This window comes from Photinus pyralis, unplaced genomic scaffold, assembly GCF_008802855.1.
Source record: "Photinus pyralis isolate 1611_PpyrPB1 unplaced genomic scaffold, Ppyr1.3 Ppyr1.4_unclustered_Scaffold804, whole genome shotgun sequence".
NCBI classification, from domain to species: domain Eukaryota; kingdom Metazoa; phylum Arthropoda; class Insecta; order Coleoptera; family Lampyridae; genus Photinus; species Photinus pyralis.
In genome coordinates this window covers 41,230-68,776 of record NW_022172297.1, presented here as the reverse complement: position 1 = coordinate 68,776, position 27,547 = coordinate 41,230, and the positions used below count along the sequence as shown (strand labels likewise).

Sequence of the window (27,547 nt, the reverse complement as noted above, 5' to 3'; positions counted from 1 at the left end):
GTGAACGTCTCAGTAGCCTTTGATGCGTGAGTAATATATTCAATTTCAAAGTTAAAATCTATCAAATTTGAAATTACTGTAGATTGAAATTGACAAGATTAAGGAAGTAATTTATTTTGGGGTTAGTCGATGGAAAAATTAGTCGTAAGAGTACTATTTGATTCATGACAAAATTGGTATCTAATGACCTGAAATTAATTGGTAAACTTCGTTTCTACGAAATTGGGGTCAGAACTTCAAATAGTGGCAATCAGACGCTAGTTTACGATTTACACAAAGCGCATTTCTATATATGAACAAATACTTGTTGAAAAAAATCTCTCCCCATCGAAATTTATAGCAAAATGACTTTTTTGGAAGACCATAATACCACAACACTGTGTTTCTTTTTAAAGTGCAATGTTTTACCGTTTCCATGAAAAATTGGTGTGCTATTTGGACAGAGAATAATTAGTGGGTTATTGTCTACTTCTGAATGAAATTTGCCGCCTACTTATGTGTTTTCCATTCACTTTACCAGAGGAGCTTTATGTCAAAGTTTCAAGAAAATCTTTAACGAGGAAGATAAATACGACGGATGTGTATAAGCTTTATTGACGTTAGTTTGATCACTACTTACAACTTCCTTTTTTGTAGATACCCACTTTTGACACTTTGCGTTCAAGTTTTGACCAACACTGTTGTGTGTCCATTTGCTCATGTGTCATGTGTCTACTGTCAAAACTTCGCGACATTAGAAAGTTAGCCTTGGGACGATAGATGAACTACCCGATAAGTAAACAGTATAAGATTAGAGATTTTATGTTTCAAAGTGGTGTACGTAAGCAGATCAAATTATCGTTTTCCTCATTCGTCCCAACAAAATGGGTGCGTCAGAATTTTGGGAAGAACAGTATCAATGAATGGCTCGCTACATATATTTAAGTAAAAATTACGTCGTCTCCATAAGCAATCTGTTTGACCGGTTACCCAATGAAATTTAGGTTAATGTCAACAATTTTGGGCATCTTCTGGCGAAGAGTAAACTGGATAGGTGCGACTTAGTCTTAGAGAAATTTAAAAAGAGAAAAAAAAACTTACCGAGGGGGAATGGGGTACGCTAAGAGATCCTCGTTCTATTCTTCATAAAGCCTTTGAATATAATTCAAAGATAAAGCTAAGAGCGAGGCTAAGAGAGTAGAGAAATTGAATGGGTTGAACATAAACAATAACTTGAAGTCAAAGAATTACAGAAATCGATTGCAATTTAATTCAAAGAGTACAATAAAAACTTAAACAAAGGGTTTACAAACGTTACACATAGTGGTTGGAAGTATATCTTACTAAAAATGAAAATTTAAATTTAAATATCGAGTAATGCCTGAGGTGCATACAAAATTTTATTTTTCATCGTTCCAAATAATGCATTTGAGCAGCATTTCCAATATACAAATGTAATGATTATTGTTTGCCAACTTTATATATCAAGTAGCATCTTTTTTTATTGTATAATATAACTCCAGTCAATGTATTTGACAGGCCGTTTGAGGGCATAATTAAATGACAATCCATTATGCCCTCTCATTATGCCCTCGGGCGTCATAGACTGTTTTATATATCTCATATGACAGATATAATTGGCATACAATAGGCAAATGAAAAATAAAATAATTAAATATACTTCCGTAGCAATAACGGGGAAGAAAATACAGGGTGATTCCTATAGTACCTGCCACCGTTTGGGAGCGTATAGGGGGTGCCTAGGGGAGTATTTTGATATAGGACACTTGGGGTCGGAAATCTAAAATAAGGGCGCCAGAACCAAATTTATCTTCTGAAATTTCACGCCTGTATGTAGGCAACCCAACCGACCGACGTTTCGCGCGGAGCGATGCAGAGCGAGTTAGCGCGAGGAAGCGACATGGGGGGGAAGGAGGGAAAACGACAGTCAAAAGCAATAACGTTTACAAGTGTTCAACGTGGCCACCGTTGTTCTCAATGAACTTCCTACATCTAGCCAACTATTATTATACTATTGCCATAGTGTTTATTCACTTGATACGCGTCGTTGCAGACGGGATTTCGTGGGTTTAAACAAAATTCTGATCTCAAGTGTCAGCCACACATCGCCGCCTGAGATCGCTTCGTGTGCACCGCCGGCCGGTTGGGTTGCCTACCTACAGGCGCGAAATTCCAGAAGGTAAATTTGGCTCTGGCACCCTTATTTTAGATTTCCGACCCCAAGTGTCCTATATCAAAATATTCCCCTACGCACCACCTACACGCTCCCAAACGGTGGCAGGTACTATAGGAATCACCCTGTATATTCATTACAAATCGGCTGTATAGAAAGCTTTTATGAACAAACGTTACTCTCACGCAGTACGAAATTACAATATTACCTTTGAACTCAGAAGGGCGCTCTCTGCCAATAATATACAATCAGATAAAACACAACAAGAATACAACAAAAGGGTAGTGACCGCGCGGCATATAAATACGAGAAAAATTAACGTTTGTGACGTCGAGCCGTTGAGTGGCTCAAATACTGAAATTGTAATCAATACTTAATGAAAAGCAATAATTCAATTCACGTTATATAGCAAAAACAAAATTTTGATCGACAACAAACGGATAAAATTACATGTCGAGCTTCGCCACCCTATTTGGGGCGGATTTCGGAATTTTTATCATATTATCAGAAACCTTTTTTTTTTCAATCGCCTCTCTTAAACCGCCTAGATTTTGTACGATTTGCTTGCTTTTTCCGTCGGTCGCTTTCGGCTTTTGCACAGTTGATGCAGGTAGATACATTGACGTCATAGACACCAATGGTTTATCCGCTAACTTTTGTCCGTACATAGGGTTATGCGTCACCAGTTTCGCGCTCATGACGACGCATTGATTCGGTCCATTGACTCTTTTGGTACCGAGTTCACTACTACACCTTGGATTGCTTGATAAGATGATTGTTTGCCGAGTTACAGAGAATGTATGTTATTCACCATCTTCATGTTAAGAGTGCGCATTTTTAGAATTTACAATTATTACTTCTGCAGTATTAATGTCTAATTGAGATCGAGGCGCTGTTACTCTCATCTGGATCTGTTGATAACAGGAGCTAAACCTCCTGCTTGTTCACCGCTTTCGCGCTGTCCTGTTTTAAAGGGGGTGGATATCTAAACTTACCTTGGACGATCTGGCCGTGCCAGTACTCGATGGTCTACGCGAGGGACGTCTAAACGGGGTACTGACCACATCTTCACTGTCCGCCGCAAACGCGTAAACGTTGCTTTCGTTATCGGTGGAGAACGCATTCACTTTCGGAAAGGAAGTTCTCCGTTATTTCGAAAAGATAGTGTTTTTTTCCGCGATCTACTTCGTTTCATTTTAGGGTGCGGAGACAGTTAAGGTCGATTCGCACTTGCGCTGCACACAGCTCGGCGACGCGACGGGATGTTTTAAATAAATGCGTTCTCAACAGTTTATGACGCCACGCATTTGAAAAGATGAAATCTTTATGCAGTGGTGCTTTGCAGCGCGGTGTCGTGTCGTGTCGCCGAGCTGAGTGAGGCGCGGTTCCCACTGGAGCGATACGATAAGCGATGCAACAGGCGATTCGATAAGCAACCCGATCCTGATTCGACACGATCACTCATTAATCGTAGCAACGTAATGGGAAGCAAACTTATCTTGGTACAACTGGAGCGATCGCGAACTACACGTAAATTATCGGGGAGTTCGCGTCGGGACGAGAGGACATAGCGCGGTCGCTTTTGAGCGCATATCGTTCGACACGTCCGAATTAATCATGAGCCGGGTTCAGCAAGAAAGACGTGCAATCCTCTTATTTCCTTCGTTAATGGATTGGAGCAGGGAAAGGTGTTTATGGGAACTATGCATTGAAAGTATAAGCAGACTGATTGACGGTGTTACGTGGAAACCCAAATAGCTGAAAAGCTTAAAGCACCTTACGCGAAATGACTTTCCACGATGGAGCCATACAATTGGGCAAGATTCCATAGTCGCAGTTGCGCTCTGAGGAACTCATGACGACTGATCAAAACAACTGCTCTTTTGCTTATCCTAGAGGCTACATTATCGCTCCAGTGTGCACTGGAGTGTTGCGAGGATAAATGTTGCATCGGGCGATAAAAGATTGCTCATGTTGCATCGCTTATCGCATCGCTCCAGTGGGAACCGCGCCTGAGACGCAAGTGAGAATCGACCTTAATACTATATTTTTTCCAATAAACTGCACTTGTCTCCAAAGAAGACTAGTACCATATGTCATATTTTGATATATCAGCTGTCCGTGAAGAAAACCAAACGATAAACTTACATTTTAATTAATTAAAAAACACAGAATAACGCTTATGAATATAAACTCATATAAGTAGCTCCTAAGATGTTAATCATCACCCTTCGTCAGGCATAAATAAGGAAGCAATCATAGCAACATCCTTTTCCGATGCAATCCGTTTTTGTTCCATAATGATTGCCTCTCTCTCGGCCTTTCGCTTCATATTCGCTTCTTTATGTTCCATTTCAAATTTTCTCAGTTTGGCATTTCGATTAAACCCATATATGCAGCCCGCAATTAGAAGACTCCACCGAAATAACTGTTATTGCAAAAAGTATTTAGCTAAATATGTAGTAAATTTCATCGCTTACTCTAATGTGGGGTCCTACAGGCATCGGTTCTGGAAGAGGTAGCACCATTTTTGTATTTAAATATTGCGCAAAGCAACGGTAACGGATAGTACTGGGTCAGGATTCTTTGACGTTTTAATATTAAAGTGCAGAAACACCAACTGTTTTTATCACTACACCATTCTCTACTAAACCTTAGTTGCCAACCGAAGGCATTGAACACTGCTAAAGTCCCTATGCACATTGCGTCCACACTCACCGTTAGTACAGTATGGGCATTAATGGAATATATTATTAGTACCTACATGTTCGCAAAATGTACAGCAAAAGTGTTTAACAGTACAAAAACGTTCTTTTATACTGTATGGTTGTCATTCATCGGCATTATGTCCGATGGGGATTCGGTCACCTCTTTTATACAATCGTCCTCAAGAATTGCTAGGGGTCATAGTAGGTTCCCCGGTTTGAACCCCTTGGTTCGGTGCAGTGCTATAGCGCTTCTCGGCGCCTGCTTATTCAAGGCCTAGCAGTGCCTCCATAGTGGCTGTGGGACAGGTGCTCATGCCTCCTGTCATTAACAGGCTGGCCTTTATATATGCTGCAGCTGTTTTTGTGCAGTTGTTTGCTTAACTTTGGGTCACTGTATGCGGCATTTGTGACCATTGGTCTGATGCTAGTTTAATTTGGTCATTTTAGGTGTTAGCTTACCCATATGGGAGTTCCACGTTAACCTCTGATCAAAGTTCACTACCAGGTATCATCAACAAGTGACCATCGTAAGGGCGATAGTACCCCCCTTGACGGAACCCTCTTTTGGTAATCACTCTGACGGACTCTTCACGTAACCTTGTCGTTATCTTCCTGCCCCAACATAGACCTTATCCAGCTTATTGTTGTGGAAGTGAGGCCTTTGTTTCCAGCGGTCTCTTCGATGTCTTTACGCGAGGTGCTATCGAAAGCACCCTCTATATCCGCAAACGCGGTTTGAGCCACCTTTTAGCATTGGAAATGCTTATGTTTTGTATGGGTGTGAAGTTACTGGTTAGTCGAGCAGAAAAGAAGACAAGTGGTGTCGCGTCTAGTGTTGATTGTCCTGTATTCGACTGCAATCCGTAGATTCACGGTGCTTACTTAACAGTGCGTAATTGTTTTGTTAATTTGAATCTAAATTTATCGCACATCGCTCGCGATGGTATTACACGCATGTTACGACGAACGACGCTATGGTATTATTTAGAAAGTTTACCGTATGAATAAGGGTTATTTGTGTTTTACATATATATGGCTTGTACGGTTATTATTTCCAATGCCTCCGATGGTTGCAATGATTGCGAAATCTGTGAGTTTTTTTATATGAGCATCTTTTCAAGTTTGTATGTTAAACTATGCAGGACCGTGATAGTCGATTTTCCTTTTTGATAGGCGTGTTAGTGTTGTTGGGAGTAAGACGGATGTTTTGTTAAAATTGGTCTAAGACGTTTCCATCCCGTTCAACAGGAATGAGCTGAGGCTGATATGTTTATACCCCTTGGGTATAGGTCGACCGAGTACCCTCAACCTTTTGGTATTTGCGCCAAGTCCTTTCTATGGACTTTCTTATCGCGGAATTGTCCTCGGCTAGGGCGCTTCTGTACTCTTCCAATGTTTCTTCAGGCCTATGTCGTTTGGATTTGTTCAATAAGCTGCTAAATTTTAGCACGATGTTATTCTAGTTTCTCATTCCACCAGGGAACTCCTCATAGGAGGATCAGTCTATCAGTTGTGCATGGTGCTTTTATCTCGAACCTTACATGATTATAGCCCGAGAATGAGGTCTCATCTGATACATGCCAGTTAGCTATGTTTGCCCCAATTAGTTGAGAGAGTATAATATCTACACCTCCTGTATAATTTTGTTGGCAAAGCTGACTTTTTTGCCTCTGTTTGCTATTTCAAGTGAGGTTGAATTTATATACTCAAATAGCAATTCACCCCTCTTGTTTGTGTAGGGGGGGGGGGTTCGCTAGTTGGAGAAACCTGCACCTTCTACGGGTTGTTCCTTTCGACTTTTTATTCCTCTACCTCGTTTGGCCACTGGTGCTGCCTTGTGGGCTTTGAGTGTCTGGCGCACTTCTGGTTGCCCACTCCGACGATCCCTTGGAAGTGGCGCTACTAGTCTTAGGCCTGTCACGCTTTTAACGTACCACATTTAATTTCCATCAGTGGCGTTCGTACGGTCAAGACTTTTCTTGGCCACGACACGACACGACAGCCGGACGAGGTAGCTGGTCCCCGATGCGGTATTGAATGCCTTTAACAGTTTTACCTGTAAGCATCCTATTTCCGCATTAACCCTGTCTCATACGATCATTCACAGTGCCATCTCCGTATCCGCCACCTGGGAACGCGCCCGGTAAAAACCGCCCGTCCACATACCAGATTGGTATCGGCCGTATCGGGTAAACAGTGTCTTGTAGACTGTAATGAACATTTCAAAACTGTTTCTTTAAATACATTCCCGAACAAATTTCGAAATAATTAATAGCTTTTATCGCAATTTAGAGCTGCCGTGGAATTTTAAAAAGATCGTAAAGATATATAGATGTTACTGCAATTTATTACGAAAACTTCCTTTGCTGCAGTTCCCAATCCTGCAGACGTACTTAAAGTTAAAGTGAGACTTCATTACCTTCTCTAGTGGAACCACTGGTAACCATCGAACTTCCTCCTGATTACAAGTACGAAAGAATTCTACTCAATTAAATTAGACGGATGAAATTAGCTATACTTGTGAATGGTTAAGCTTCCTGCATTTAATTGATAGTAAATAAGGAATAGCGACCTTTAAATTATAATTTAAAAAACCGAGCAGTTCCTCTACGGAAGTAGAAAAGTCATTCTTGCACTGCATAAAGGTCGAATTTCTGAAGTTAATAGCGGATTTCCCACCCTTTCTCCATACGAATGGCCAAAATCGGTTCTGAACTTTAAGGCTACTAACAACTGGTTTTCAGTGCTATGAGATAGTATGTTACGTAAACGATTCCTTTATCATTTCGATGTATTACCCAAAATTTAGTTAAACGTAAGATTATAAAACATCTATTGGTTGAGAAAACAGTAAAGTAGAACACACAAAAAGTACATACACCGCTCTCAAAGAAATGGAAAGGACAGTCACTTCCTACTTAATTACTTTGAAACTTACGGAACGTTTATTTCATTGTTGTTTAGTTGTTTGTGTACGTGCTTTATAAATTAAATGATGGTAGTAATAATGCAGGCTTGGAGGACGGGTCAGCGTTCTTTATTGTAACGGTGTTCACTTCCTCTGCTCTACAACCCAGAAGTATGATCTCTTCACAATTCTTCTGTTACTTTGGTCGATCATGAATTAGTTAATGTAAAACTTTGATACTGTGCATCACTAGGATCCCAGCTTTACAAGTAAGATATTATTCATGTGTATTGAGTTGAGTGCGTGTGCCAGTGAACAAGTACCTACCTGTATGTAATGATTGTGGGGTTCATATGAAGTAACTGTTCTCTTACCTGAAACACGTGTCGATGTGATGTTTATACACGACGAATAATTAGACACGCACAAAACGCAGGCCTTATAATTTTCTTTTGTTTTGTTAGTGATCCTAATTTACGGTATGTATGAAGTTTATATTTATCGGCTTGAGGCGAAAACAACAAATATTTTATTTTTCTTTTACTAAAATCCAAAATTTCGAACAAAATAATGTAGGTACGTAATAAAGGGTTGGTTGAACAAAACGTGTGATTTAAATCTCGTGTCATCTTTGAACTGTTAAATATTATAAACCCAAAAAATGGTTTTTACAATTTTTCCAATATGAGGAAAAGACTGAAAGTCTTTGGGTTAATTTTGGGCCTTTGAGTACTTTGTATCTAAGTAGGTCAAAAATGAGGCGACTTTTGATCATTTAAGAAAAAAAACATTGTTGTCTTTGCTTTTGCTTTAAGGCTATGGCCCAACTTCAGTGTGAGTGGCTCACTTTGGTTGTAGACTTGAGAACTTCCCTTATCAACAGAACGTTGCGGAACAGAACTAGATGTACGAGTGACAGCTTGCGATAGGAATTCAGGCACAGCAAGAGCTCTACTAAAAGTATCGCAAGACGAAAATGAGTACTAAATGTACAAAGTCGAGCAAAACCAAAATGTAGGTAAAAATCGTGACTTTTCATAAATGCAAAGCAGGGCCGCCGATAAGGGAAGTTATAGAGGAGATAAATGGTCAGGGAACTGAGATGCACTGGGAGCCGGCTCTAAGGTGACTCTGAAACTTGATTTGCAGTTGTATTGCTGAAGAAAAATTGATGTTGATCAAGAAACTTTTGTGAATATGAAAGTCTGCAGAGTGAAACTGTGTGTTTCGATTATTTAAATTGTTATTCTAAATTATGAAAATTGCTGTGCGTGTATGGAAATTATTCAAATGTTCTCCTTTTGAATTCAAGAAGTATAGAATAATTTGCGATAGATAGTAAAGATAAAATGGTCGAAACACTGTTTGTGCATTTAACATAGACGGCAACGACATCTACGTTATCTGAGTTCTTCGCATGATTTTTGTCCATGAAACTATTCGATCTATCAATTCACAAGGCGAGATAGTGCGCGTAGGAATCTTTCAGGAGCGAAATTTCTGGAACCGAATCCTTGAGGAGGGTGGGGTGGGGGGATGCGGGACTGGCGCCAAATGTTTCAATTGAAATTATTAGAAATGTTACAGAATATAACTGTATAATCTAGTTGTGGGAGTTGTTTGTTTAATACATGATTAGGTCATATACACTATATACAGGTAGTATCAACTTTCATGTTACCTAAGTACAGAGATCTCGCTTATTGGCATAGATAGAGAGTTGATTAAATGGACAAAAATGTCCCTGGAAGTATGCCTAAACAAAATCAAGAAACAAAATTTACGGCTTATCTAAAGTTTCTTAAATATGTCGAAATATAACATAGAACAGAAATAGTTCCCTAAAGAAAGTCTGTTTAGTTTTCAAATATATCCCCAAATTAACTATTTTACACCCAAAAATAAAAAAAACCGTCAATTATGTTATTTTTCGAGAGTGAGAGAGAGTGTAAATTTGTTTTTTGATTTCATTTAGGCATAACTTTAGGATCACTTTTATCCAACTCTTTATCTACGCTAATAAGCTAAATCTCTGTACTTAACACGAAATTTGATACAATATACAACCTGTATACAGGGGTAACAATTACATATGTAAAAAATTAGGTTTTTAGATATGCTCTTTCTGATTTTGCAAACAATTTTTAAAAATTCTTACCCCAAAAAGGTGTATCCTAGGCGGTGGTGCGAAAAGAAAATTTGCTTCTCCATGAAATTTGGTATCTATATATCTTTGAACATGAAAACAAGAAATGTGAATATCGGTTAGATCAGCGATTCTCAACCTTTTTGTAATCGCGACTCTCTATTTTCAGGGTCTGATGACCCCGACCCCCTTGTACTTAATCCTATTGTTAATACCATTGAGGAACCCAGTTAAATGCACTACAGGCTAAACTAAATATTTTTTATTTATTGTTAGCGAGTTGAATACATGCAACAGTTATGTAATGCCCTTATACGGGGTGCCAATTTTAAACTATGCAGTCGGTCATATTTTCCAAACTATAGAAGATATTGAAAATCGCGCAAAACCGTTTCAGGGGTATCGAGGGTGAACCAGAATGACGTTATGAGTGCCAACCCCCCCTTAAGTCCCCAGCCTCCCTCTTAAAAAATCCGAAATGGCAACTCCATGCTTGTGACACATCGTTGGAAAGCTACTGAAAAATGCTTTCCAGTGGTTCCAATAAAGTCAATATTCATTAAGACAATTTAACAAAAATTTAATAATTAACAAAAAAAAACTAAATGTTGACATTGAGCGATTAGGTATGTTGTTATTGTCTTTAGCATTTTAGCGTTGGCAGCAGTGGCGCTCACGTTTTTGTGCAACACATTCGCGTTTTTGTATATGTGTTTTTGAATGCACTGTACATAAACGCGTACAAAAACGTCCGTCTGTAGGGACCTATATAAGAAAAAATTGTTTATTCTGTGGAAGACGCGGGAATGCGAGAACGGAAGCGAAACGAGCGGAAATCCGAAAGGTAATCAACGAAACTCGTTTGATCGCGTCCAAACTCGAAACCTCCATTTGCGTTTTCCAACCAATCGAGATTTACCATCCTGTTCTTCCAGGTAATTCGAAACGGCCCGTACGCAATGAAAGGAGTCGTGTCAGTTTCGGTATCACTCACGACTGTCACGACAACCCGCCTAGCTGGCGCCATTACTCATTAAGCCTGACGTATCTCACACATTCTGTACTAATTTTAAAGTTAAACCTACTCGAGATCACCATTCGCAGAAAGCGGTACTTACGGCTATCAAAAAATCCGTGTCCGTAATTCAACTCAAAATTTCTGACTGAACTGAAGTAATTTAAAAAATTGCGCAACCCCACAAAATTTCGATTTCAAATCTAAACTGCAAAAAAAGACCGTTCCAGCTATTAAAATCAAATTAAATGCTCGCCTACGTTCATGTGTCCTTTTTACTTTAACGACCAAAATGTTATTGAATTCTAGCCCACATAAAATCGAAAAAAATGTAGGAAATCCTAATTAAATAAAATGCGGTAGCAGGCTCCTGGTTACAGTTCGCACTTTTGTGGGCTGCACAAAAACTATTTTATGACTGAGTTAGGCTCCAGTAACGAATATTACATCAATTTGTTTGTGATTTTTTTAGCGAAGCAACAATTAATAATGCGAGAAATATTTTTGCACGCTATTTCACACCTAAGTACTTTGCTGTATTTTACTGCACTTGAACATCAATTCTGCCTATGCTGTATGCAGTAGTAAATTAAAATAAAAATGTTACAAGGGCTCCATAAGTTTTCATTTTGGCTCACTTTTTCATTTTAGATATAGGTATATTGGTGCGCTTATTTTACCATGTGAACGCATTGGTTTTTCCATTTTCAAAACTGAGAGGTTAAATTATTCCTAAATACCCTGTATAGATTTTTTGAGTAGTTTTTAGGTACTACTACTTACCTTAATCATAACAACAATGGGTTAGTCGAATTTGAATTAAAAGCAGGGATTTATTTTGGGAAAGAGTGTATTTGCTATAAATTTCCAAGAAACTGAAAAAATTCAAAAATTGTTCGTTTTAGGCTTATAGTGACATATCAAATTTAGTCAAACCATGCCCATTTATCATCAAGGGTCATTTGAAGATTTCCGCATATAGCTGCACATTCAGAAAAGTTGATTTTTTTAATTAATATAAAAAGTAGCTATACAAACTAATACAATAAAACGAAAAAAATACAATCACAAAATCATTAGTACGCGCTTGAGAAAATGTACCTACCGTGTGCCCTATTTTGGTTGAGACTACAGTGTATCTCAGCTATTTTAAAGATAGAGGTTTTCGCGACCCTATGGTACTCATAATACCACAAACTGAATCAATCTAGGCAATATAGCTACTTTTCGACATTTTGTTTTTGTATGTTGCTGTTTGTTTCTCAGATACCGGGTGGAAATTAAAAGTTTGACTTTCGGAACGCTATCATATAGGTATTACTACGGGTGGTATCTGTGCTAGTCACAGCAATTTTTTTTTAAAATGCGTTGCCCCTCGGCCGTTGGTTTCATCAAATTTCAAAGCAATCGGACATTTCTAAACAAAGTTATCGTTCACAAGGACAGATAGATGGACAGACAGACAATGGAACAGACGGACAGACCAACAGACAGACGACAGACAGCAATACAAAATTATAAACGATCTCTACGATCGTTAATAAACGGCAAAAGTGTAAAATTATGGAACATGTAAAAAACGGTTTTCTGGTTTTTTTACAATAACTTTTTTAGCAATAAACGCAGAAAAAATTCCTTCCTTGGTGCAAGCCTCGACACCATAACGAACCAAATAGCGAAAAAAGTTGAACAATAGCTCTTTAAGATAAAGAACTAGTAGCGTCCAGGCGAAAGGACGGACGGACAAAGTGGCCACAATAGCGCATTTTTTTTAATATTTTTGGGGAAATGCGCTAAAAATAATAAGTGAAGCATTTGCGCAAGTATTTATGCAAAGTTACCTATTCCCAAAACTTTAAAACTGTAAATTCTGATTTGTTTGCAGTGTTTGCAAGTGTTTAGTCCTCAATTGCAGTATAACTAAAGAGTTACTTTTGTTTCCGGAGAAATTAAAGGTAACGAGAAATGAAAAGTAACAGTAACCAACGAACCGTTCCCGGTAACCTCTAAACGCTAACAAAGGTTGATTTACGAACTCGTGTTGAATGCCAGAGTCCTTAACTATGTTAAGTTGTAGTATCATGGTCCTGTTTCCGAAAACAGAATTCAAAAATTCGCTATCGGTCTCGAGTTATCGGAAAAAAGGGGTGCGGGTACACAACGAAACCAAAAGTATTCTTTATTAGTTTTTTGAATATTCTTTTTTGCCGAGTTGCGAGAATCTTACAATGTAACTGACGTTTATTTATATCATAACAAATGAGCAATGGTAATGCTATAAACTATTTGGATCTTAGGTTCTTAGAAATTTGCACTTCGCCATTTAACTTCGTCTCCGCCAACAAACTGCACCCTCGGGTGTTTAACTTTTACAGAAGATCGATAAGCCGAAAGACTTGGTCTTTCATGCTAAAATGTATTCATATTTTTACCTATTCCATAGATTTCACTAAAACAAAAAGACCGACTCTTAGTGAACTTCTGATGTATATTTTAATTACATTTGCAATAAGGCCCTATACAATATAGATTATATAGACATTAAATTACTCTGTTGAATGTAATAAAATCATGTCGCTTGTCCATACATCGATTATCTTTCAATTTGGCATCTATAATGACGATTACTATTTTGATGGTCATTATTTTGTGCACTTTTAATCAATGTTGAAGAATTTGTCCTTGTTACAACAAAATTTAAATTATTTGTAAATTTATGTCTCCACCTGTTCCTTATTTATGCGAAAACATACAAATAACGTATGAAAAGATAGATATATCAAGTAAGCACACCTAAATTCATATAAAACAGGAAGCAACATTTAACTGAAATGGTATTTTATTATTACGACTTTGGCATTGGTATGATTTGCAAACCCACGCCAATCGTTTCCCAATGCTTTTCTTATTGCAAAATTATACACGGGCACCCGTAGGTAGACAATCACCTTGCAGTTATATTTAGCAACAATCTGAATTTAACACAAATAGTGACTGCTAATTTTGCATATATCTACAAATTGGTATAGCGTTCTATTGATTGATCAAAGGAGTACACACCTCTTTTGCTTTTTAACCGTTTTGCTTCTACAACAGCTCCTAAACTAGTACCTGTACCTTAGTACTATGCTAGTACCAACCAACTGTGGGACTTGCGGTGTAATTACTCGACTTGTGCCCCAAGTATTTTGACCAACTACGGAACCTTATGGAAGTCAATTAAATATAACAAATTTTAAAACTAAAGATCTCAGTTATCATAAATAAACCGGCACGTCTGTTTTGATATAGATCTTTTTAATTGTCTAATTATGGTAAAGATAAAGAAGCACACATGGCTTAATATGACATCTGAAGAATAATCCAGAAACTTTACGTGACATATCCTGTTTTACAAACACCGCACCACAGAATGTAAATTTCTGAACAAGTGAACAAAACTTGGCATTTGCGATAACGTTCATAATGTTACATTTCTTTCATCGCAGTGCAATTGTTTCGCTATTAAATAGTAGATTACTTTATGTGGAGGAAAAGTACCTTCTCCGCCTTTCTTGAAACTTCCGCAAATTTAGCCATTATTTTTAATTCAGTTTTTTTAAATTGTTGTGTGCAATGGTATGGGGTCAACTACACCACCCATACGCCTCTGTCCAGCTAACTTAACCAAATGAAAATTCAAACTTAAAATTTTTATAATTTCTCCTCGTACACTTCCGAAATTTGCTACAAAGAAAAGTCCGAATATTAGCCTGAATTAATAATTCAGGTGACTCATGGCCTCGTTCAACTCGATACTCTATCCGGGTCCCACAATAGGTTCGAATAAATACACAATTGATCGATTGACAAAGACAAAAATTTATTCCAAAATACATTGAATGAAAATTAAAACAATATTCCTAAAAGAAAGAAAAGGGCTGAATGTCTACATGACGACACTTTCCTTAAACATTAAGCATTTACTGAGCATTATTAACGAGCTCCTAGCGAGTTTATAATTTTGCGGTGTCTGTCCGTCTGTCCGGTGGATTCTTTATCAAATTTGTAGATCGGAGTTCGTGAATTGGCAGTGCAACCCAAAAATAATTTTGACATCTCCGTGAGTTATGAACCGAATTGCATGAAATTCAATATGCGTATAGCTTTAGCCATATAAAACGCAATTCCAAAAATTGAGCCTAATCGATCAACATTCACAGTGCCCTTTTCGAATCTCGACCATTTTTATTTATGAAGGTACTCGTATTTAAATGAAATTTGACACATAGCCACTTGGAATAAAAGCAAATGTAGCGTTATTTTCCAAATTTGGTTGTGTGTAGGATGTGCAGTGCCAACTTTCTTATTTATGGAAGCAATTAAATGAAATTTCATATATTTATACACTTTAAATAAAAACAAAACTAACATCAGAGTTAAAATTTGGTTTTGCACATGCTATATCCATACCCAGGAACCAAATGTTTTCATCGCCCAGAAGAGAGAACTAAAAATTAAAGTTTTAATTGAGTTAGGGGTGAAAATATTCCTAGGCGAGGTTCACAGTTTATTTCTGGTCATGGTTCTTTTATTTCATGAAAATCTTCATTTCTTCGATATTTTTGACCCAAAGGTAATTTAAAAAAAACGATACAGGTGTTAAAAAGTATTAATTTACCACCTGAAATTTTACGCTCGTTGCCGTCTTTTCTCTTATCTTTTCATAAAATCCCAAAAGGAGGGGGGAGGGAGTGAATACCATGGCATGGAGTGACTTTACGTCCTCGCACTTGCGTTGTTATTTGATACCAACACGATTTGATTTCTTGGAAACTTGTGCGAATAAATGTCTAAAAAAATGTGTAACATTCAACTAGGTACACAAAAATTAATATGTTTAATGAAGGACAGCGACAGCAGCCTCTATCAGCTAATAGTGTTTCTATAATCTAAAACGATTAATAATAATAATATTCAGTTTCGTAACTAAACGATGTCATGGGACGCTTATGGTTTCTGTAGAAATTGGAAATTGAAGGAAGTATGTAAATATTATGGCACAGTTTTGTTTTTTATTGAAAAAAAAAGGTACGAAAGAACATCCCAATTCATCGTCGATTTTCACGTAAAATTTTAACCAAATACTTCAAACGAGCTCCTGGGTCATTGAAAATTTAATCAGTTCTTCCTTGGATTATGATAAACCTAATACTGAAAATATAATTGGAAAATTCGAAATCGTTCGCGAGTTATCATGTATACAGACGGGCGGACAGAAAGTTCAAATTCATGAACTCGCTTTTAGGAGCGCGTTAATAAATCCATCTATTACGTGGTTGTAAATGTATTACATAGAATCAAAACCCCTAGGAGTTTGGATGCTATTTAAATATGTAACAAAATCCGTTTGCTTAATTCAAATTAACACAAGTGTAAATTGTGCACAACTCTTGTGCAGATAAAGCGCATTTTTTAAAACTGAAATAGCTTTTGTTTTTACATCACCAAGGGATATATTTCTTGCAGACGTGAGACGTCTCAATCGCCCTTTGTGAGTACCCTCTTCCGACAATCCGTTCTTGAGGTATTAAGGGAATATACCCGATCACGATAAGAGGTCGAGGAGGAGGGCTATGGTTGGTAGAAATTAATTCCTCATCATTCCTCTCCTCATCTGAGATCAATTGGTTGTCGTATGTAAAAGTTATGCACGTTTTACTTTCAAAAACAGCATCTTAGGAAATAATTCGTGGGGGGGGCCCCTTTTAGACACCGAAATTTGATGGCCGTCTGGCCCACCTTCAAGGTATAGGCTACCTACTGCAAAAAAATTCCAGGACTAGGACCATTCCCCTAGAAGTAGTTCAAAACGGCAGAAGTGGGTCCGGACGGACGGACGGACGGACAAAACGCAAACAATAACACATTTTTTAATTCTTAAAAAATGCGCTAAAAAAAAGTTGCCCGGGGGGAAATCTTACTTTTCATATTGGCCCGTCTGGTTTAAAGGTTTGCCACAAGGTTAGTAGAGAGAGTAGGTTGCCTCGTAACTTTACAGAGACGCGTCATCGAGAATCCGGAAGTCCCATTTGATTGGTGTTGAAATTTTCGTTGACTTTGACAGTTACATATATTTGAACTGTGTAAGTACTTAATTGTCAGATAATGCTGAAGACTTACGTATACTCATTATAATTCGATTGAATACTTACTGTTACTTAAGTAGGTATCAATATAGGGTATTAGATGCCGGATGGAAATCTTTATGACGTTGTTATATGCAATAGCAGCTCCAACAAATCGAAAGCAAATGGATCGCAGATTCAGTTTTTTGCTTTTCCAAAAGGTAATTCCTGTATTACAAAAAAAATGGGTTATAAAGTGCAATTGAAAGGGGAATCTGAACGGTTCAGGTTCAGGCTGAACCCCGTATGCAATAGACTGTGCAGTCTGCATTCCCGGCCGAAGACTAGGTAAGCTGTTTTGAATAAAGTGCGTTTAATATTTCGCTAGCATGTTTCTTTCTATGCAATGCACATCCATGTAAAGTACCATTTCGATCCATTTTGCATTTCTTGAACTTGCTCTGTTTATGATGTGGACAAAATGGGATTCTGGGTGACGTCACTCGCGTATTTTAATACTGAACGTTTATTGGCTGAAAGTTACGAGGCTCTATTAACCTTGGGTTTGCCACCCATGTTCTAAATGTTCACTATAATTCGTTCCCATTGGCTCAGTAATTCGAAATCGCGACATTTCACTGGTCGAAATGTGACAAATGTTAGATGAATTGAATAGTCATAGATGATATTAGATGGTCAAAATCATTACTGTACTTATTTGTTGCATGGTTTAGGTATATTGAATTGTGTCATTCCGTATAACTTCAATTAGCCGTTATCATATAAAAAGATACACCTACATTACTATTGTTCGGTCTATATAATCGCTTCGACAATCATTTCCGTCTTAGATAACTCTTGCTTGTCTTTTAACTTGAAAAGCCACAAGCGTTATCAAAACTAAACCAAACAAGCTTCCTATCTGGCGTAAGAAGTGGCTATTGCAATGTAAATTATCTGTACTAAAAGTGCAACAGTACAGTTCTTTGTAAACTTGCTCGAAGCAATAATATGTAATTTTTGTGTGTTTATTTATTTATTTCTCCATGGTTTTCCGATATTAAAATAAAAATCTGAATTGCGTTAATTGATTATATACCACAACGTCCATATAGTATAGAGGGGTCCCCCTTTTGCTGTTGGAAGAGGTATGTAGATTTACATCAGTTAATGTATGGATAAATAAGTCATATCAAAAATCCAGTCATGAGGAAGGGAAAGCTTCCACGTCTTTACGATTTTGCTTAACTCTCGGCTATGACAATTACATTTTTGTAGTCAAAAAATGGCTCATTTACTGATTTGGCATTGAGATTGTTTTCCCAATTCAATTGTTGTACACATGGTGATTTCGATATCTTGTATAGCAATGATTAACCCATTCCCGTGAGTACGTTAATCAATGCTTGTGGTCATCGAAAATGTAATAAAGGAAGAAAATACGTTTTGCATCACTTTTACCAAATTTCACATTACATTGTGGAATACATCAAATTGACGTCTTAGGTATCTAGATTATGCTCTTCTGCATTTTCTCGTATAAATAAACCGATACAACAAAATATCGAAGGATCCTCAGTATTACAATCACCTTTTTAACGACCATTTATTTTAATCTAACGAAATACATTTTATGGTTAACAAAAATGCATCAAATTGATGTCTTGGAAATGCTCTGAATCTTGTTCCCAATAATCTTGGTGTATGAATAACGATTCTGGCATGTTTTGACCCACGTGGCCGCCAAAAATGCATCAAATTCATGTCTTAGGCGTTGAGATATTGCTCTTAGTCTTTTTCCCAACGATCTTGGTGCATAAATAACGATTTTGTCATGTTTTGATCAAAATCCATGTGTCCTCAGAAAATAATTTAACATTTTTAAATCACACACATGCGGTTATCAAATTTGCACGTGATGTACTTTTTCAGCATCAAGGTAATGCGTTTGAAAGCTTTTGCAACTCCAAAGTCATGCGTAAAGTATAATTTTGGATACATTTTGCTCTAAAACTTTTGTTCCTGTTGAACCAGCTTCCTGAAAATTAGTAGCGTCCGTCCTTAATGTCCATACCCGTAGACCAAATTTAAACACAATCGGTCACTTTTAAAAAGAGTTAGAGCGCACACAGACGGACGGAAGGACAGGCGGGCGACAATACAAAACTATAACGGATCTGGGGATCATTAAAAATGATTTTAAAATGTTACTCACATTGATCAATTGATTAAATTAGAATAAAGCGACTGCTATGTATATATGTATATATGTATAAATGATACAGATACAGCTATAATAATTATTGAGATCACTGTCGATTATTTAAAGAAATAAAAATAATGAATTCGTTAGATGTTTGTCTAAGGTATTTTTCCATTTCTCGGTGAGAGATACCAGATACCTATGGGAAAACTTTTTTCTAAATTCATTTGTGGCATTGAATTTTATTACGATAGTGTCATGAGTACAATAAAGATGTTAGTTTTAAGTTTGCGTAATTCATCAGTGTCAGTTCTTATTAAGGAAAACGTGGATCATGTATACGCGAACAAAATAAGTTTGTGAAAATAGCGTTAATTCAAGTGAAAAGTTTAAATAACAATAATTACTCTTCAGTATGAAATAATGCTATATTTGCGCTATAGTGTTTCTAGTGCGTCTATGCCTTGACCAGAATAATGTTAATTGCTTCGTGCGTCCCAAATTTGAGTGCCGCAAATTTCTTTTTCATTTGTTACTTCACGCACGCCTTGGAGCGATCATAATACATTTTTGATACGATCACTTTCAGAAACACGCAATTTAATTAAAAAGTCGGCGAAGAAGGGCCGATTTTAATTTTATATGGGTGGATAAATTGCGTTTCTATTTTAATTTAGAAATGGAGTTTCATATTTTCTTTGTAATGTTTCAAACGTGCGGCTTGTAAAACTTGATATGTTCTGCACCACATAATTTAACAAAAAAAATAATAAGCCCGACACGAATTGTTCACATTGCGTGATTTGTGGTCACTACTTATATTGGGGACCTTGCTGTAAGCAAAAAATTAGGCGTGTTATATGCATAATGGTACTCTCTCAAAGGAATACATGTATATGTAAATAAACGTTAAATCTTGTATGAATTCCATATTACGCAAGGGGGATAACATTTGAATAAAATTAAATGAACCAAACACCACTAACCAATTATAATATGCAGTTTTTTTGAGTAAGTATACCTATACAGAATATCCAACTGCAACCCTGATTACACTGAGAAAAATGATTCAAATAAATAGTTTAATTAACACTATCTTAATTGTGGTTAGTACATTTTTTATTAGAGCCAAATGACTTGGTTAATTGTAGGGAAACAAACAAAAATTCTAAGACAAGTCAATCACGGCACATTTTGTCTTTTTTGGGACAATTATACACATCTTAAGGGTTAATATAGGATTAGCCGTAACAGCAATTCTTTTTACTTGATCTACATACACTAAGCACAAATAGTAAACTATTTGCCACAAATAAACAATATACTGGCAGTAATAACTAATATATTAGCTACTGATACTTGAATATCAAAGATGAATAATTTTTTATTAGTTAAATGCGCAATTGGTTCGTTTTTAATTCAAGAAAGACGCAGTCAGTCATTGTCTTTTCGCATGTCTGCACGTGTTGTAAAACTTAACTTGTGTCTATGTACTTGACTATAATATGTGCTCGTTCGAAAATTTATTGCAAGCGTGGGGTTTTGCGTGCAATATACCCCATTTTAACGGTAAGTGCATTATTATTTTTGTCCATAATTAAATTTACCCATTAGAATAAATCTAACGGCGTCACAATTACTTCTCTTCTTTGAATGTATATTATAGGTACAGGATTTTGGTGTAAGGTTTCAGCTTTCAGTTTCATTATTTATAAGTTCTGCAGACGAAACCGTCAGCATTTTATACTTTATGCGGTATAGGTACCTATGCATTATGCACCCAAACATAACAAGTTTGTACTTTGTTCTGATTTGAAATATTTTCGTAAATGCCCAATGTAATCTTGTTACGAATTGTCCTCGGAATTATCCAGTCACCAAACCATACTACCCTCCGTATAATAAATATATAGGGCCAGGGGTCTAATATCTATATATCTACCTTTCATTATATCGGTTAGGTACTGTGCGTATTTGCAGAAAACACCCATACACGTCAAAATTTAGGCGAGATTTAGATTATAAATTGACCTTCAACGTGAAAATGTGATCCCTATACCTTCAACCCCCTTCGCGAGTAACAGTTATTACTCCCAATTTGTTAAATGAGAAGTATTTGCTTTCAATATATCGTTTGAAAGATCTCTTCATTCATTATTAAAAAATGTTTTTGTAATTTATTGCAAATGCAAATAACACTTTGCTATTAATTAATTGTGTCCTAGAACAGGGCATTGATGACGAAAGCTTCGATATATTGGACGGTGAAACGATTCAAATTTTGTTTCCCAAGAGCGGACCTCGCCTACTTTTCAAAAGAAGGTATATGGAATATCTGCAGCAAAAGAAGGCGCAACAAATTAGTCTAGATGTATCAATATCAAAACCTACTACTTCTGCATCAATTGCCTCAGCGTCAACCGAGACAGAAAGTAGTCAATCCGACATCTTCTTCTTTGAGCCCGATAAAGAGCTTTTAGAAGTTTTAAGTTTTCCTGATGAATCTTCAAATGCTACAAAAAGAATTTTAGAAGATAGAACTGAGGACTACGTAAATAAACGAAGCAGTACAGACTCTCCAAAAAATAAGGTAAATGCATTGCACCATACCTTGTCATTTATTTTTTATGTGTTGTAATTATTGTAATAATTTTAGAGTTTAGAACAATTATTCCGCAGTACACCTGAAGGACAAATTATTCTAGCAAACAGAGCAAAATTGAATAATGACTTACGATCAAAAATTGCTAAGATAGTTGTAAGGTCTTTATTAGATTGTTCCGAAGGTCAATCCAGGATAGAGTAAGGTTGACAACATATTATGTTTTTTTCCATCACTGTGTATTTTAGAATAAATACTTTACAATTTGTGAGAGCTGCAAAAGAGATTGCAGAGTTGTTTCCAGGAGAATCTGAACATACATACTACATTCCTTATTCATCATCAAAAAAGGGACTAAGACGTCAACCTGCACGTGGAAAATTATGGTCTAGGTATATTAATTTAAAGGCTGCATTGCGATTGGTCAATGCTGCTAATGCAGACGTGGAACAAGAAAACGTACCTTCTACTTCCAATACGAGTTATGATGAGGAGGAGAAAATAGCTTTTCTCAAAGTAGCAGTAGAACCATTTGACAAAATTTTAAGTTATTGGGAAGATACATACTTAATCAGACAAAGAAAATGCAAAAGTTATGAATTAGAGGATATATACAAAGAATTCCCTTGTTTAAGTCTACATTATGGAATAACTTTAGTGAGTATTATTAAAATATGTTTCGGTTTCTTTTAGTAGTGTGGTTTGTTGTAGTTGGAATCAGACTTCAACCATAGTAATGAAGAAAAAATTGATATAATTTATTCAGAGTGGCCAAAAATAGCCCAGGCAATTATCATTGAAGCTAAAGAAAGACAACTTATTCTGAAAGAGGATGTTATAAAAGGTAACAATTTTATTCTTATACTTTGCAAGGAAACACCCCTCAAAGAATGTTTACTTGTGCATACAGATTTTAACAGATATAAAGTATCTAAATGACATTTCTGGATGTCAACTGTGTATTAAATTTTTGGTAAGTACACAAGTTTACATCCAGAAATATCTTTTTCTTATAATAGGAACACTTGTGGAAACTTAAATTGGAAACAGATATATCAGGGAATTTTATGCAGATTAATTTCTCGATTAATTTCCCCTTTCAGAGTTACTTGTGCAAATAGTTTTAACAAACTCTTAGTAGGTAGTTTGTTCTCAGATTTCTGGAATGATGCTATATAAAAACTCGCCCTGATTAATGCGGTCTTTATTCATAATTCCCGGTCAATGTGAATAATTGAGGGGAAGAAATGTCGCCTTTGGAAGTTAAAACTAAATTTGATTTCCCATGCAAACAAAAATTCCATTGGTGACTTGAGACAACTCTTTTGATTGCATAGTACTTCTGCTAATATTATGAATCTGAGAAGTTAATGAGTTTTTAAAAAAATCATGCCGGGAGCTGTGCAAAAAAATATCCTCTACTAATTATTCACACTGATCGGGCATTATGAATAATGACCGCCTTAATTACTTTGCCCGGAACATATATATACACTTACATGGTACGTATATTTTTCCAGATGTTAACTCCAAGGCACTTTTAGTTCTACCATACCTTTTTTCGCCCGTTACTATTAGGAATTCAAAAAAAAGAGGAATTTGGAGACCATCAAGGTCAGAAGTACAAGAAAGTTTTCTTTTCAATGTCCAGGTTGGTACAAAAAAAGCAAAAGTGTTGTATAATATACCTACTTTGTACTTGCTTTTCTTTAGGAATTTGCTGAAGCAAGCAGTATAGTGGAAAGAAGAAAACAGAAGCTCCATTCATATGATCTACCCCTTCAACCTTTTGGAGTAATTGTTGGAGATGACTGCCAAGATGTAAGGGCATTTTATGTCTTTATTAATGGTAATAAATATACATGTGAAAGTGGAATAAGGTGCCTTGAACTTCTTTATAAAAGTTTTCACGCTTTGAATTTAGAGTACCCTAGTGAATCGAAACACGTCTGGTACTTTGTACAGGAACTTGTTTTTAAAACTAGTGTTAGTAACAAAGTAGGAAGTACGAGTAGCGTCATTTCAGACATTAATTTTCATTTGAATAACTTACATTAGTTTAATAAATACAAAAAATGCCTTCTTGCAATAAATGTCAGGCTAATTTTAATAACATTAAATCGTTAATAGTGCATTTGAGACTTTTACATGGTCTAACAGATAACAGTAAATTTTGTTGTAACGAATTTCAGTGTTATAGGGACTTTAATTCCCTTAATTCCTTTAAGAAACATTTAAGTAAAAAGCATGGCAACCATAGAACTAACTCCATTTCTAATACAATTGCTATTAACAGCATTAATATACCTATAACTAACATTATTGAGACATCATCTTTAATAGACCATAGTAGCACCACTGACACTTCAAAAACACAAAATATGATCATTGAAGATAATCTGTTACTAGAATTTCAAAATGAACTTAAAAATAATACATTATTGTTTGTAACTGATTTATATGGGAACACAACATTAACACGAAAACATGTGCAGTGTGTAATTGACAAAGTGGAAACATTATTTGAAAAGCCATTACGTATTTTTGAAACATACCTGTCAAACGTGATTAGCGAATACAATATTTCTGAAAAAGATTCTAAATGTTTGAATAAGTTTTTGCATGAATTTCAAAATACATTTCAAAGTCTTGCCACTGAACATAAACGATTTGCGTTTTTAGAAAAGTCCGAGCTCTTCATTCCTCCTGAAGCATATACAGTTGGGCAACGATATGACAGATTTAAAAATAATATTGCTACTCCACAAATTTATAAAGCTCAACATATTCCAATTCATAAAGTTTTAAAACATTTTATTCTTCTACCAAATGTATTATTGGAAGTTTTGCAATATTTAGAGGAACTGAATTCTGAATTAGTAATATCAAACATAGTTCAAACCGAATTTTGGAAAAATAAAATAAAGGGTTTTGAATCCAGATCATTAGTTCTACCATTGTTTGTATACTTTGACGAATATGAAAGCGGAAATCCATTAGGATCCCATTCGGGCATTCACAAACTGGGAGCTGTTTATTTTTCCCTCCCATTTTTACCTATCAGGTATAGAGCAAAATTAGAAAATATATTTCTATGTCTTCTATTTCATAGCTCGGACTTAAAGGACTTCGGAAGTAAAATTATTTTTTCAAAATTAATTGAAGACTGTAATCACTTAGAATCGAGCGGTATAACAGTAAATATTTCAAATAAATATTATACGATCTATTTTTCTATTGCTTTACTCTTAGGAGATAATCTAGGGTTAAACACAATGTTAGGATTTACCCAAAGTTTTCGATCCAATTATTACTGTAGATTTTGCAAATGTAGTCGTGTCGAAATGGAAAAGTTAGTTATCCAATGTGACAATAAGATGCGAAATCAGAACAATTACAGAAAAGATGTTCATGTTAATAATATCAGTGAAACAGGCATAAAGGAGGAATGTGTTTTTAATACTATTAAGTCTTTTCATGTTACTGAAAATTACTCAGTTGACATATCCCACGATATTTTCGAAGGAGTAGCAGCATATGATATAGCGGAGATATTATATCAATTTGTTTTTGTGGATAAAATACTTTCTGTTGAAATTATAAATACTCGAATTAAGTATTTCAATTATGGAAAAGAAAGTAATAAGCCACCTCTGATTAGTTTAGAAAATTTGAAGAAAAAAAAGTTAAGAATGTCATGTGCAGAGATGAAATGTTTTATTTTATATGGCGGATTGCTATTAGGAGCAATTGTCCCTGAAGATAACCAATTTTGGAAACTTTATTTGTTGTTAAGAAAAATAATAGATCTTGTATTAGCAGATGTTGTAACTAATGAAACTTGTTGTTTACTAAAAGATTTAATTGCTAAACACCACAGTCTTTATAAGGAATTATTTAATACAACATTAAAACCCAAATACCATAATTTAGTTCACTATCCTTTTATAATGAAACAAGTTGGACCATTAAAACATTTATCTTCGTTACGATTTGAATCAAAACACAGAGAATCAAAACTAAGTGCTAATGTAATTGCATCTCGAATTAATATTACTTATAGCTTAGCTCTTAAGCATCAATTAAAGTTGGTTCATAGGCTAAATTCAAAACAAGGTTTTTCAAATAGCATTAATTATAAGAATAGCAATCCCACTATAATTACATCTGTTTTGCCAAATTTCAATATGCTGGAATCGACATCAACATGTTCTTTTAACAATTTCAAAGATGATGTAAAATTTTGCAAAAAAATTGAAATTAATAACTCGAATTATGAAATTGGTAGTATAATTTGTATTGCAGCAAAGGAGTTGCCAATATTTGGTTGTATAACTCATATAATAGTAAATTCTCAAGAGGAAATCTGTTTTATTTATGAAGAATATAAAACAATACTATTCAATAAACATATACATTCTTTTGAAATTTGCACTAATACAAAAGTAACAAAACGAATTCTTGATTCCAATGTTTGTTACACTTCAAATCTTATCATTTCATCTGCATCAAACAAAAAATATGTGACACTGTTTGGGGGCATTTTTGTATAATTACTTATATAGTTTTTATTATTTGTTCTGTTTAAATGGAGATTACTTTAGGTTATAATTTTTATAGAAGGCATGTAATACTTTAGTTTTCTGTAAGTAGTTTTTGTTTCTATAAAATATTCAAATTAAATTAATGTTAGCTTTAACTTAGTTTTAAAAAGTAATACTTGTTTATTTTTTCTGCATTATACGAGATAATTTTGTTTTATACTTTTCTATTTTTTAAGCTCAAAATATATACATTTTATTGTAAATAATTCTTTTATTAGGTACTAATACACCAGCTATTTGGTGTTAAAAACACTGATTAATGATAATAATGTAATACTGATCATGATAAATATCCCACTATCTGGAAGTAATATATAGTGTTATCTATCATCAATTTCTTATCCTTTACTGTTACTAAGCTCCATATTAATCGTAATAACTCGAACATTTAGCGTAATTATACGCGAAATGTATGGCTAATATTTAAATAATAAAGACAAATATGCAGGATAATGATGTCAAATGATGCATCCATCTGCAATTAATACTGTAGCTATTTACCACGAATTACTTAATATTCACTATTAATAAACAGCATATTAGCTACAATGACACACTATAATCACCACCATTAAATATAGAATATATATGGCTAATGCTTAAGTAATACGGGCAAATACATAAACGAGACGCCTTTAATAAAAGTTTTTATTTGCCCCAAACAATTTATAACAATTAACCCAAATACTTGTGTCAGAAAAATTTGTTTATCGACTAGAAATGAACTGTATTATTGTCCCATATTTTAATATATTTTTTATTTAGGAACAGTGAATATATATTTACCAACAATAAACATTTTTCTCAGTGCAGAAGATCAAAATTATAGGAATAATATGACTAATACGTCATCAGTCTGAAGAATGCGATTTTCACACGAACGGATAGACAGACGAACATACCACATAATGGCTGTAAGTTAACGAATAAAACCTGTGCCAAAATTCCATCATTCTTTATTCAATAAGTAATTCAATTCAACGCATCGAACAAAGCAAGTGCAGGGTAAGTATAGTAATTTATTGAGCCCGTAGGTAAGAAAAGGGCGGGCTCAAAAACAGGTAAAATTCCTCGGTATTCG

The 27,547-nt window shown here is 35.5% G+C and overlaps 1 protein-coding gene across 6 annotated transcripts; it reads left to right on the top strand.

Moving 5' to 3' along the window:
• On the top strand, nucleotides 1-26,590 carry LOC116182914. 6 transcript variants are annotated; one of them, XM_031503475.1, is made up of 7 exons: nucleotides 1-26; nucleotides 21,486-21,850; nucleotides 21,917-22,062; nucleotides 22,111-22,519; nucleotides 22,574-22,706; nucleotides 23,383-23,513; nucleotides 23,576-26,590. In XM_031503475.1, the coding sequence occupies exon 7, from the start codon at nucleotides 23,938-23,940 to the stop codon at nucleotides 26,413-26,415; it is 2,478 nt and encodes an 825-aa protein (XP_031359335.1). In that variant the 5' UTR covers nucleotides 1-26; nucleotides 21,486-21,850; nucleotides 21,917-22,062; nucleotides 22,111-22,519; nucleotides 22,574-22,706; nucleotides 23,383-23,513; nucleotides 23,576-23,937; the 3' UTR covers nucleotides 26,416-26,590. The 6 variants fall into 4 exon arrangements, with proteins under 6 accessions (XP_031359336.1, XP_031359335.1, XP_031359339.1 ...); XM_031503474.1 differs by lacking the exon at nucleotides 1-26 and adding an exon at nucleotides 20,700-20,829; XM_031503476.1 differs by having other exon boundaries at nucleotides 21,491-21,850.
• The last annotated feature ends 957 nt before the right edge of the window (nucleotides 26,591-27,547 follow it).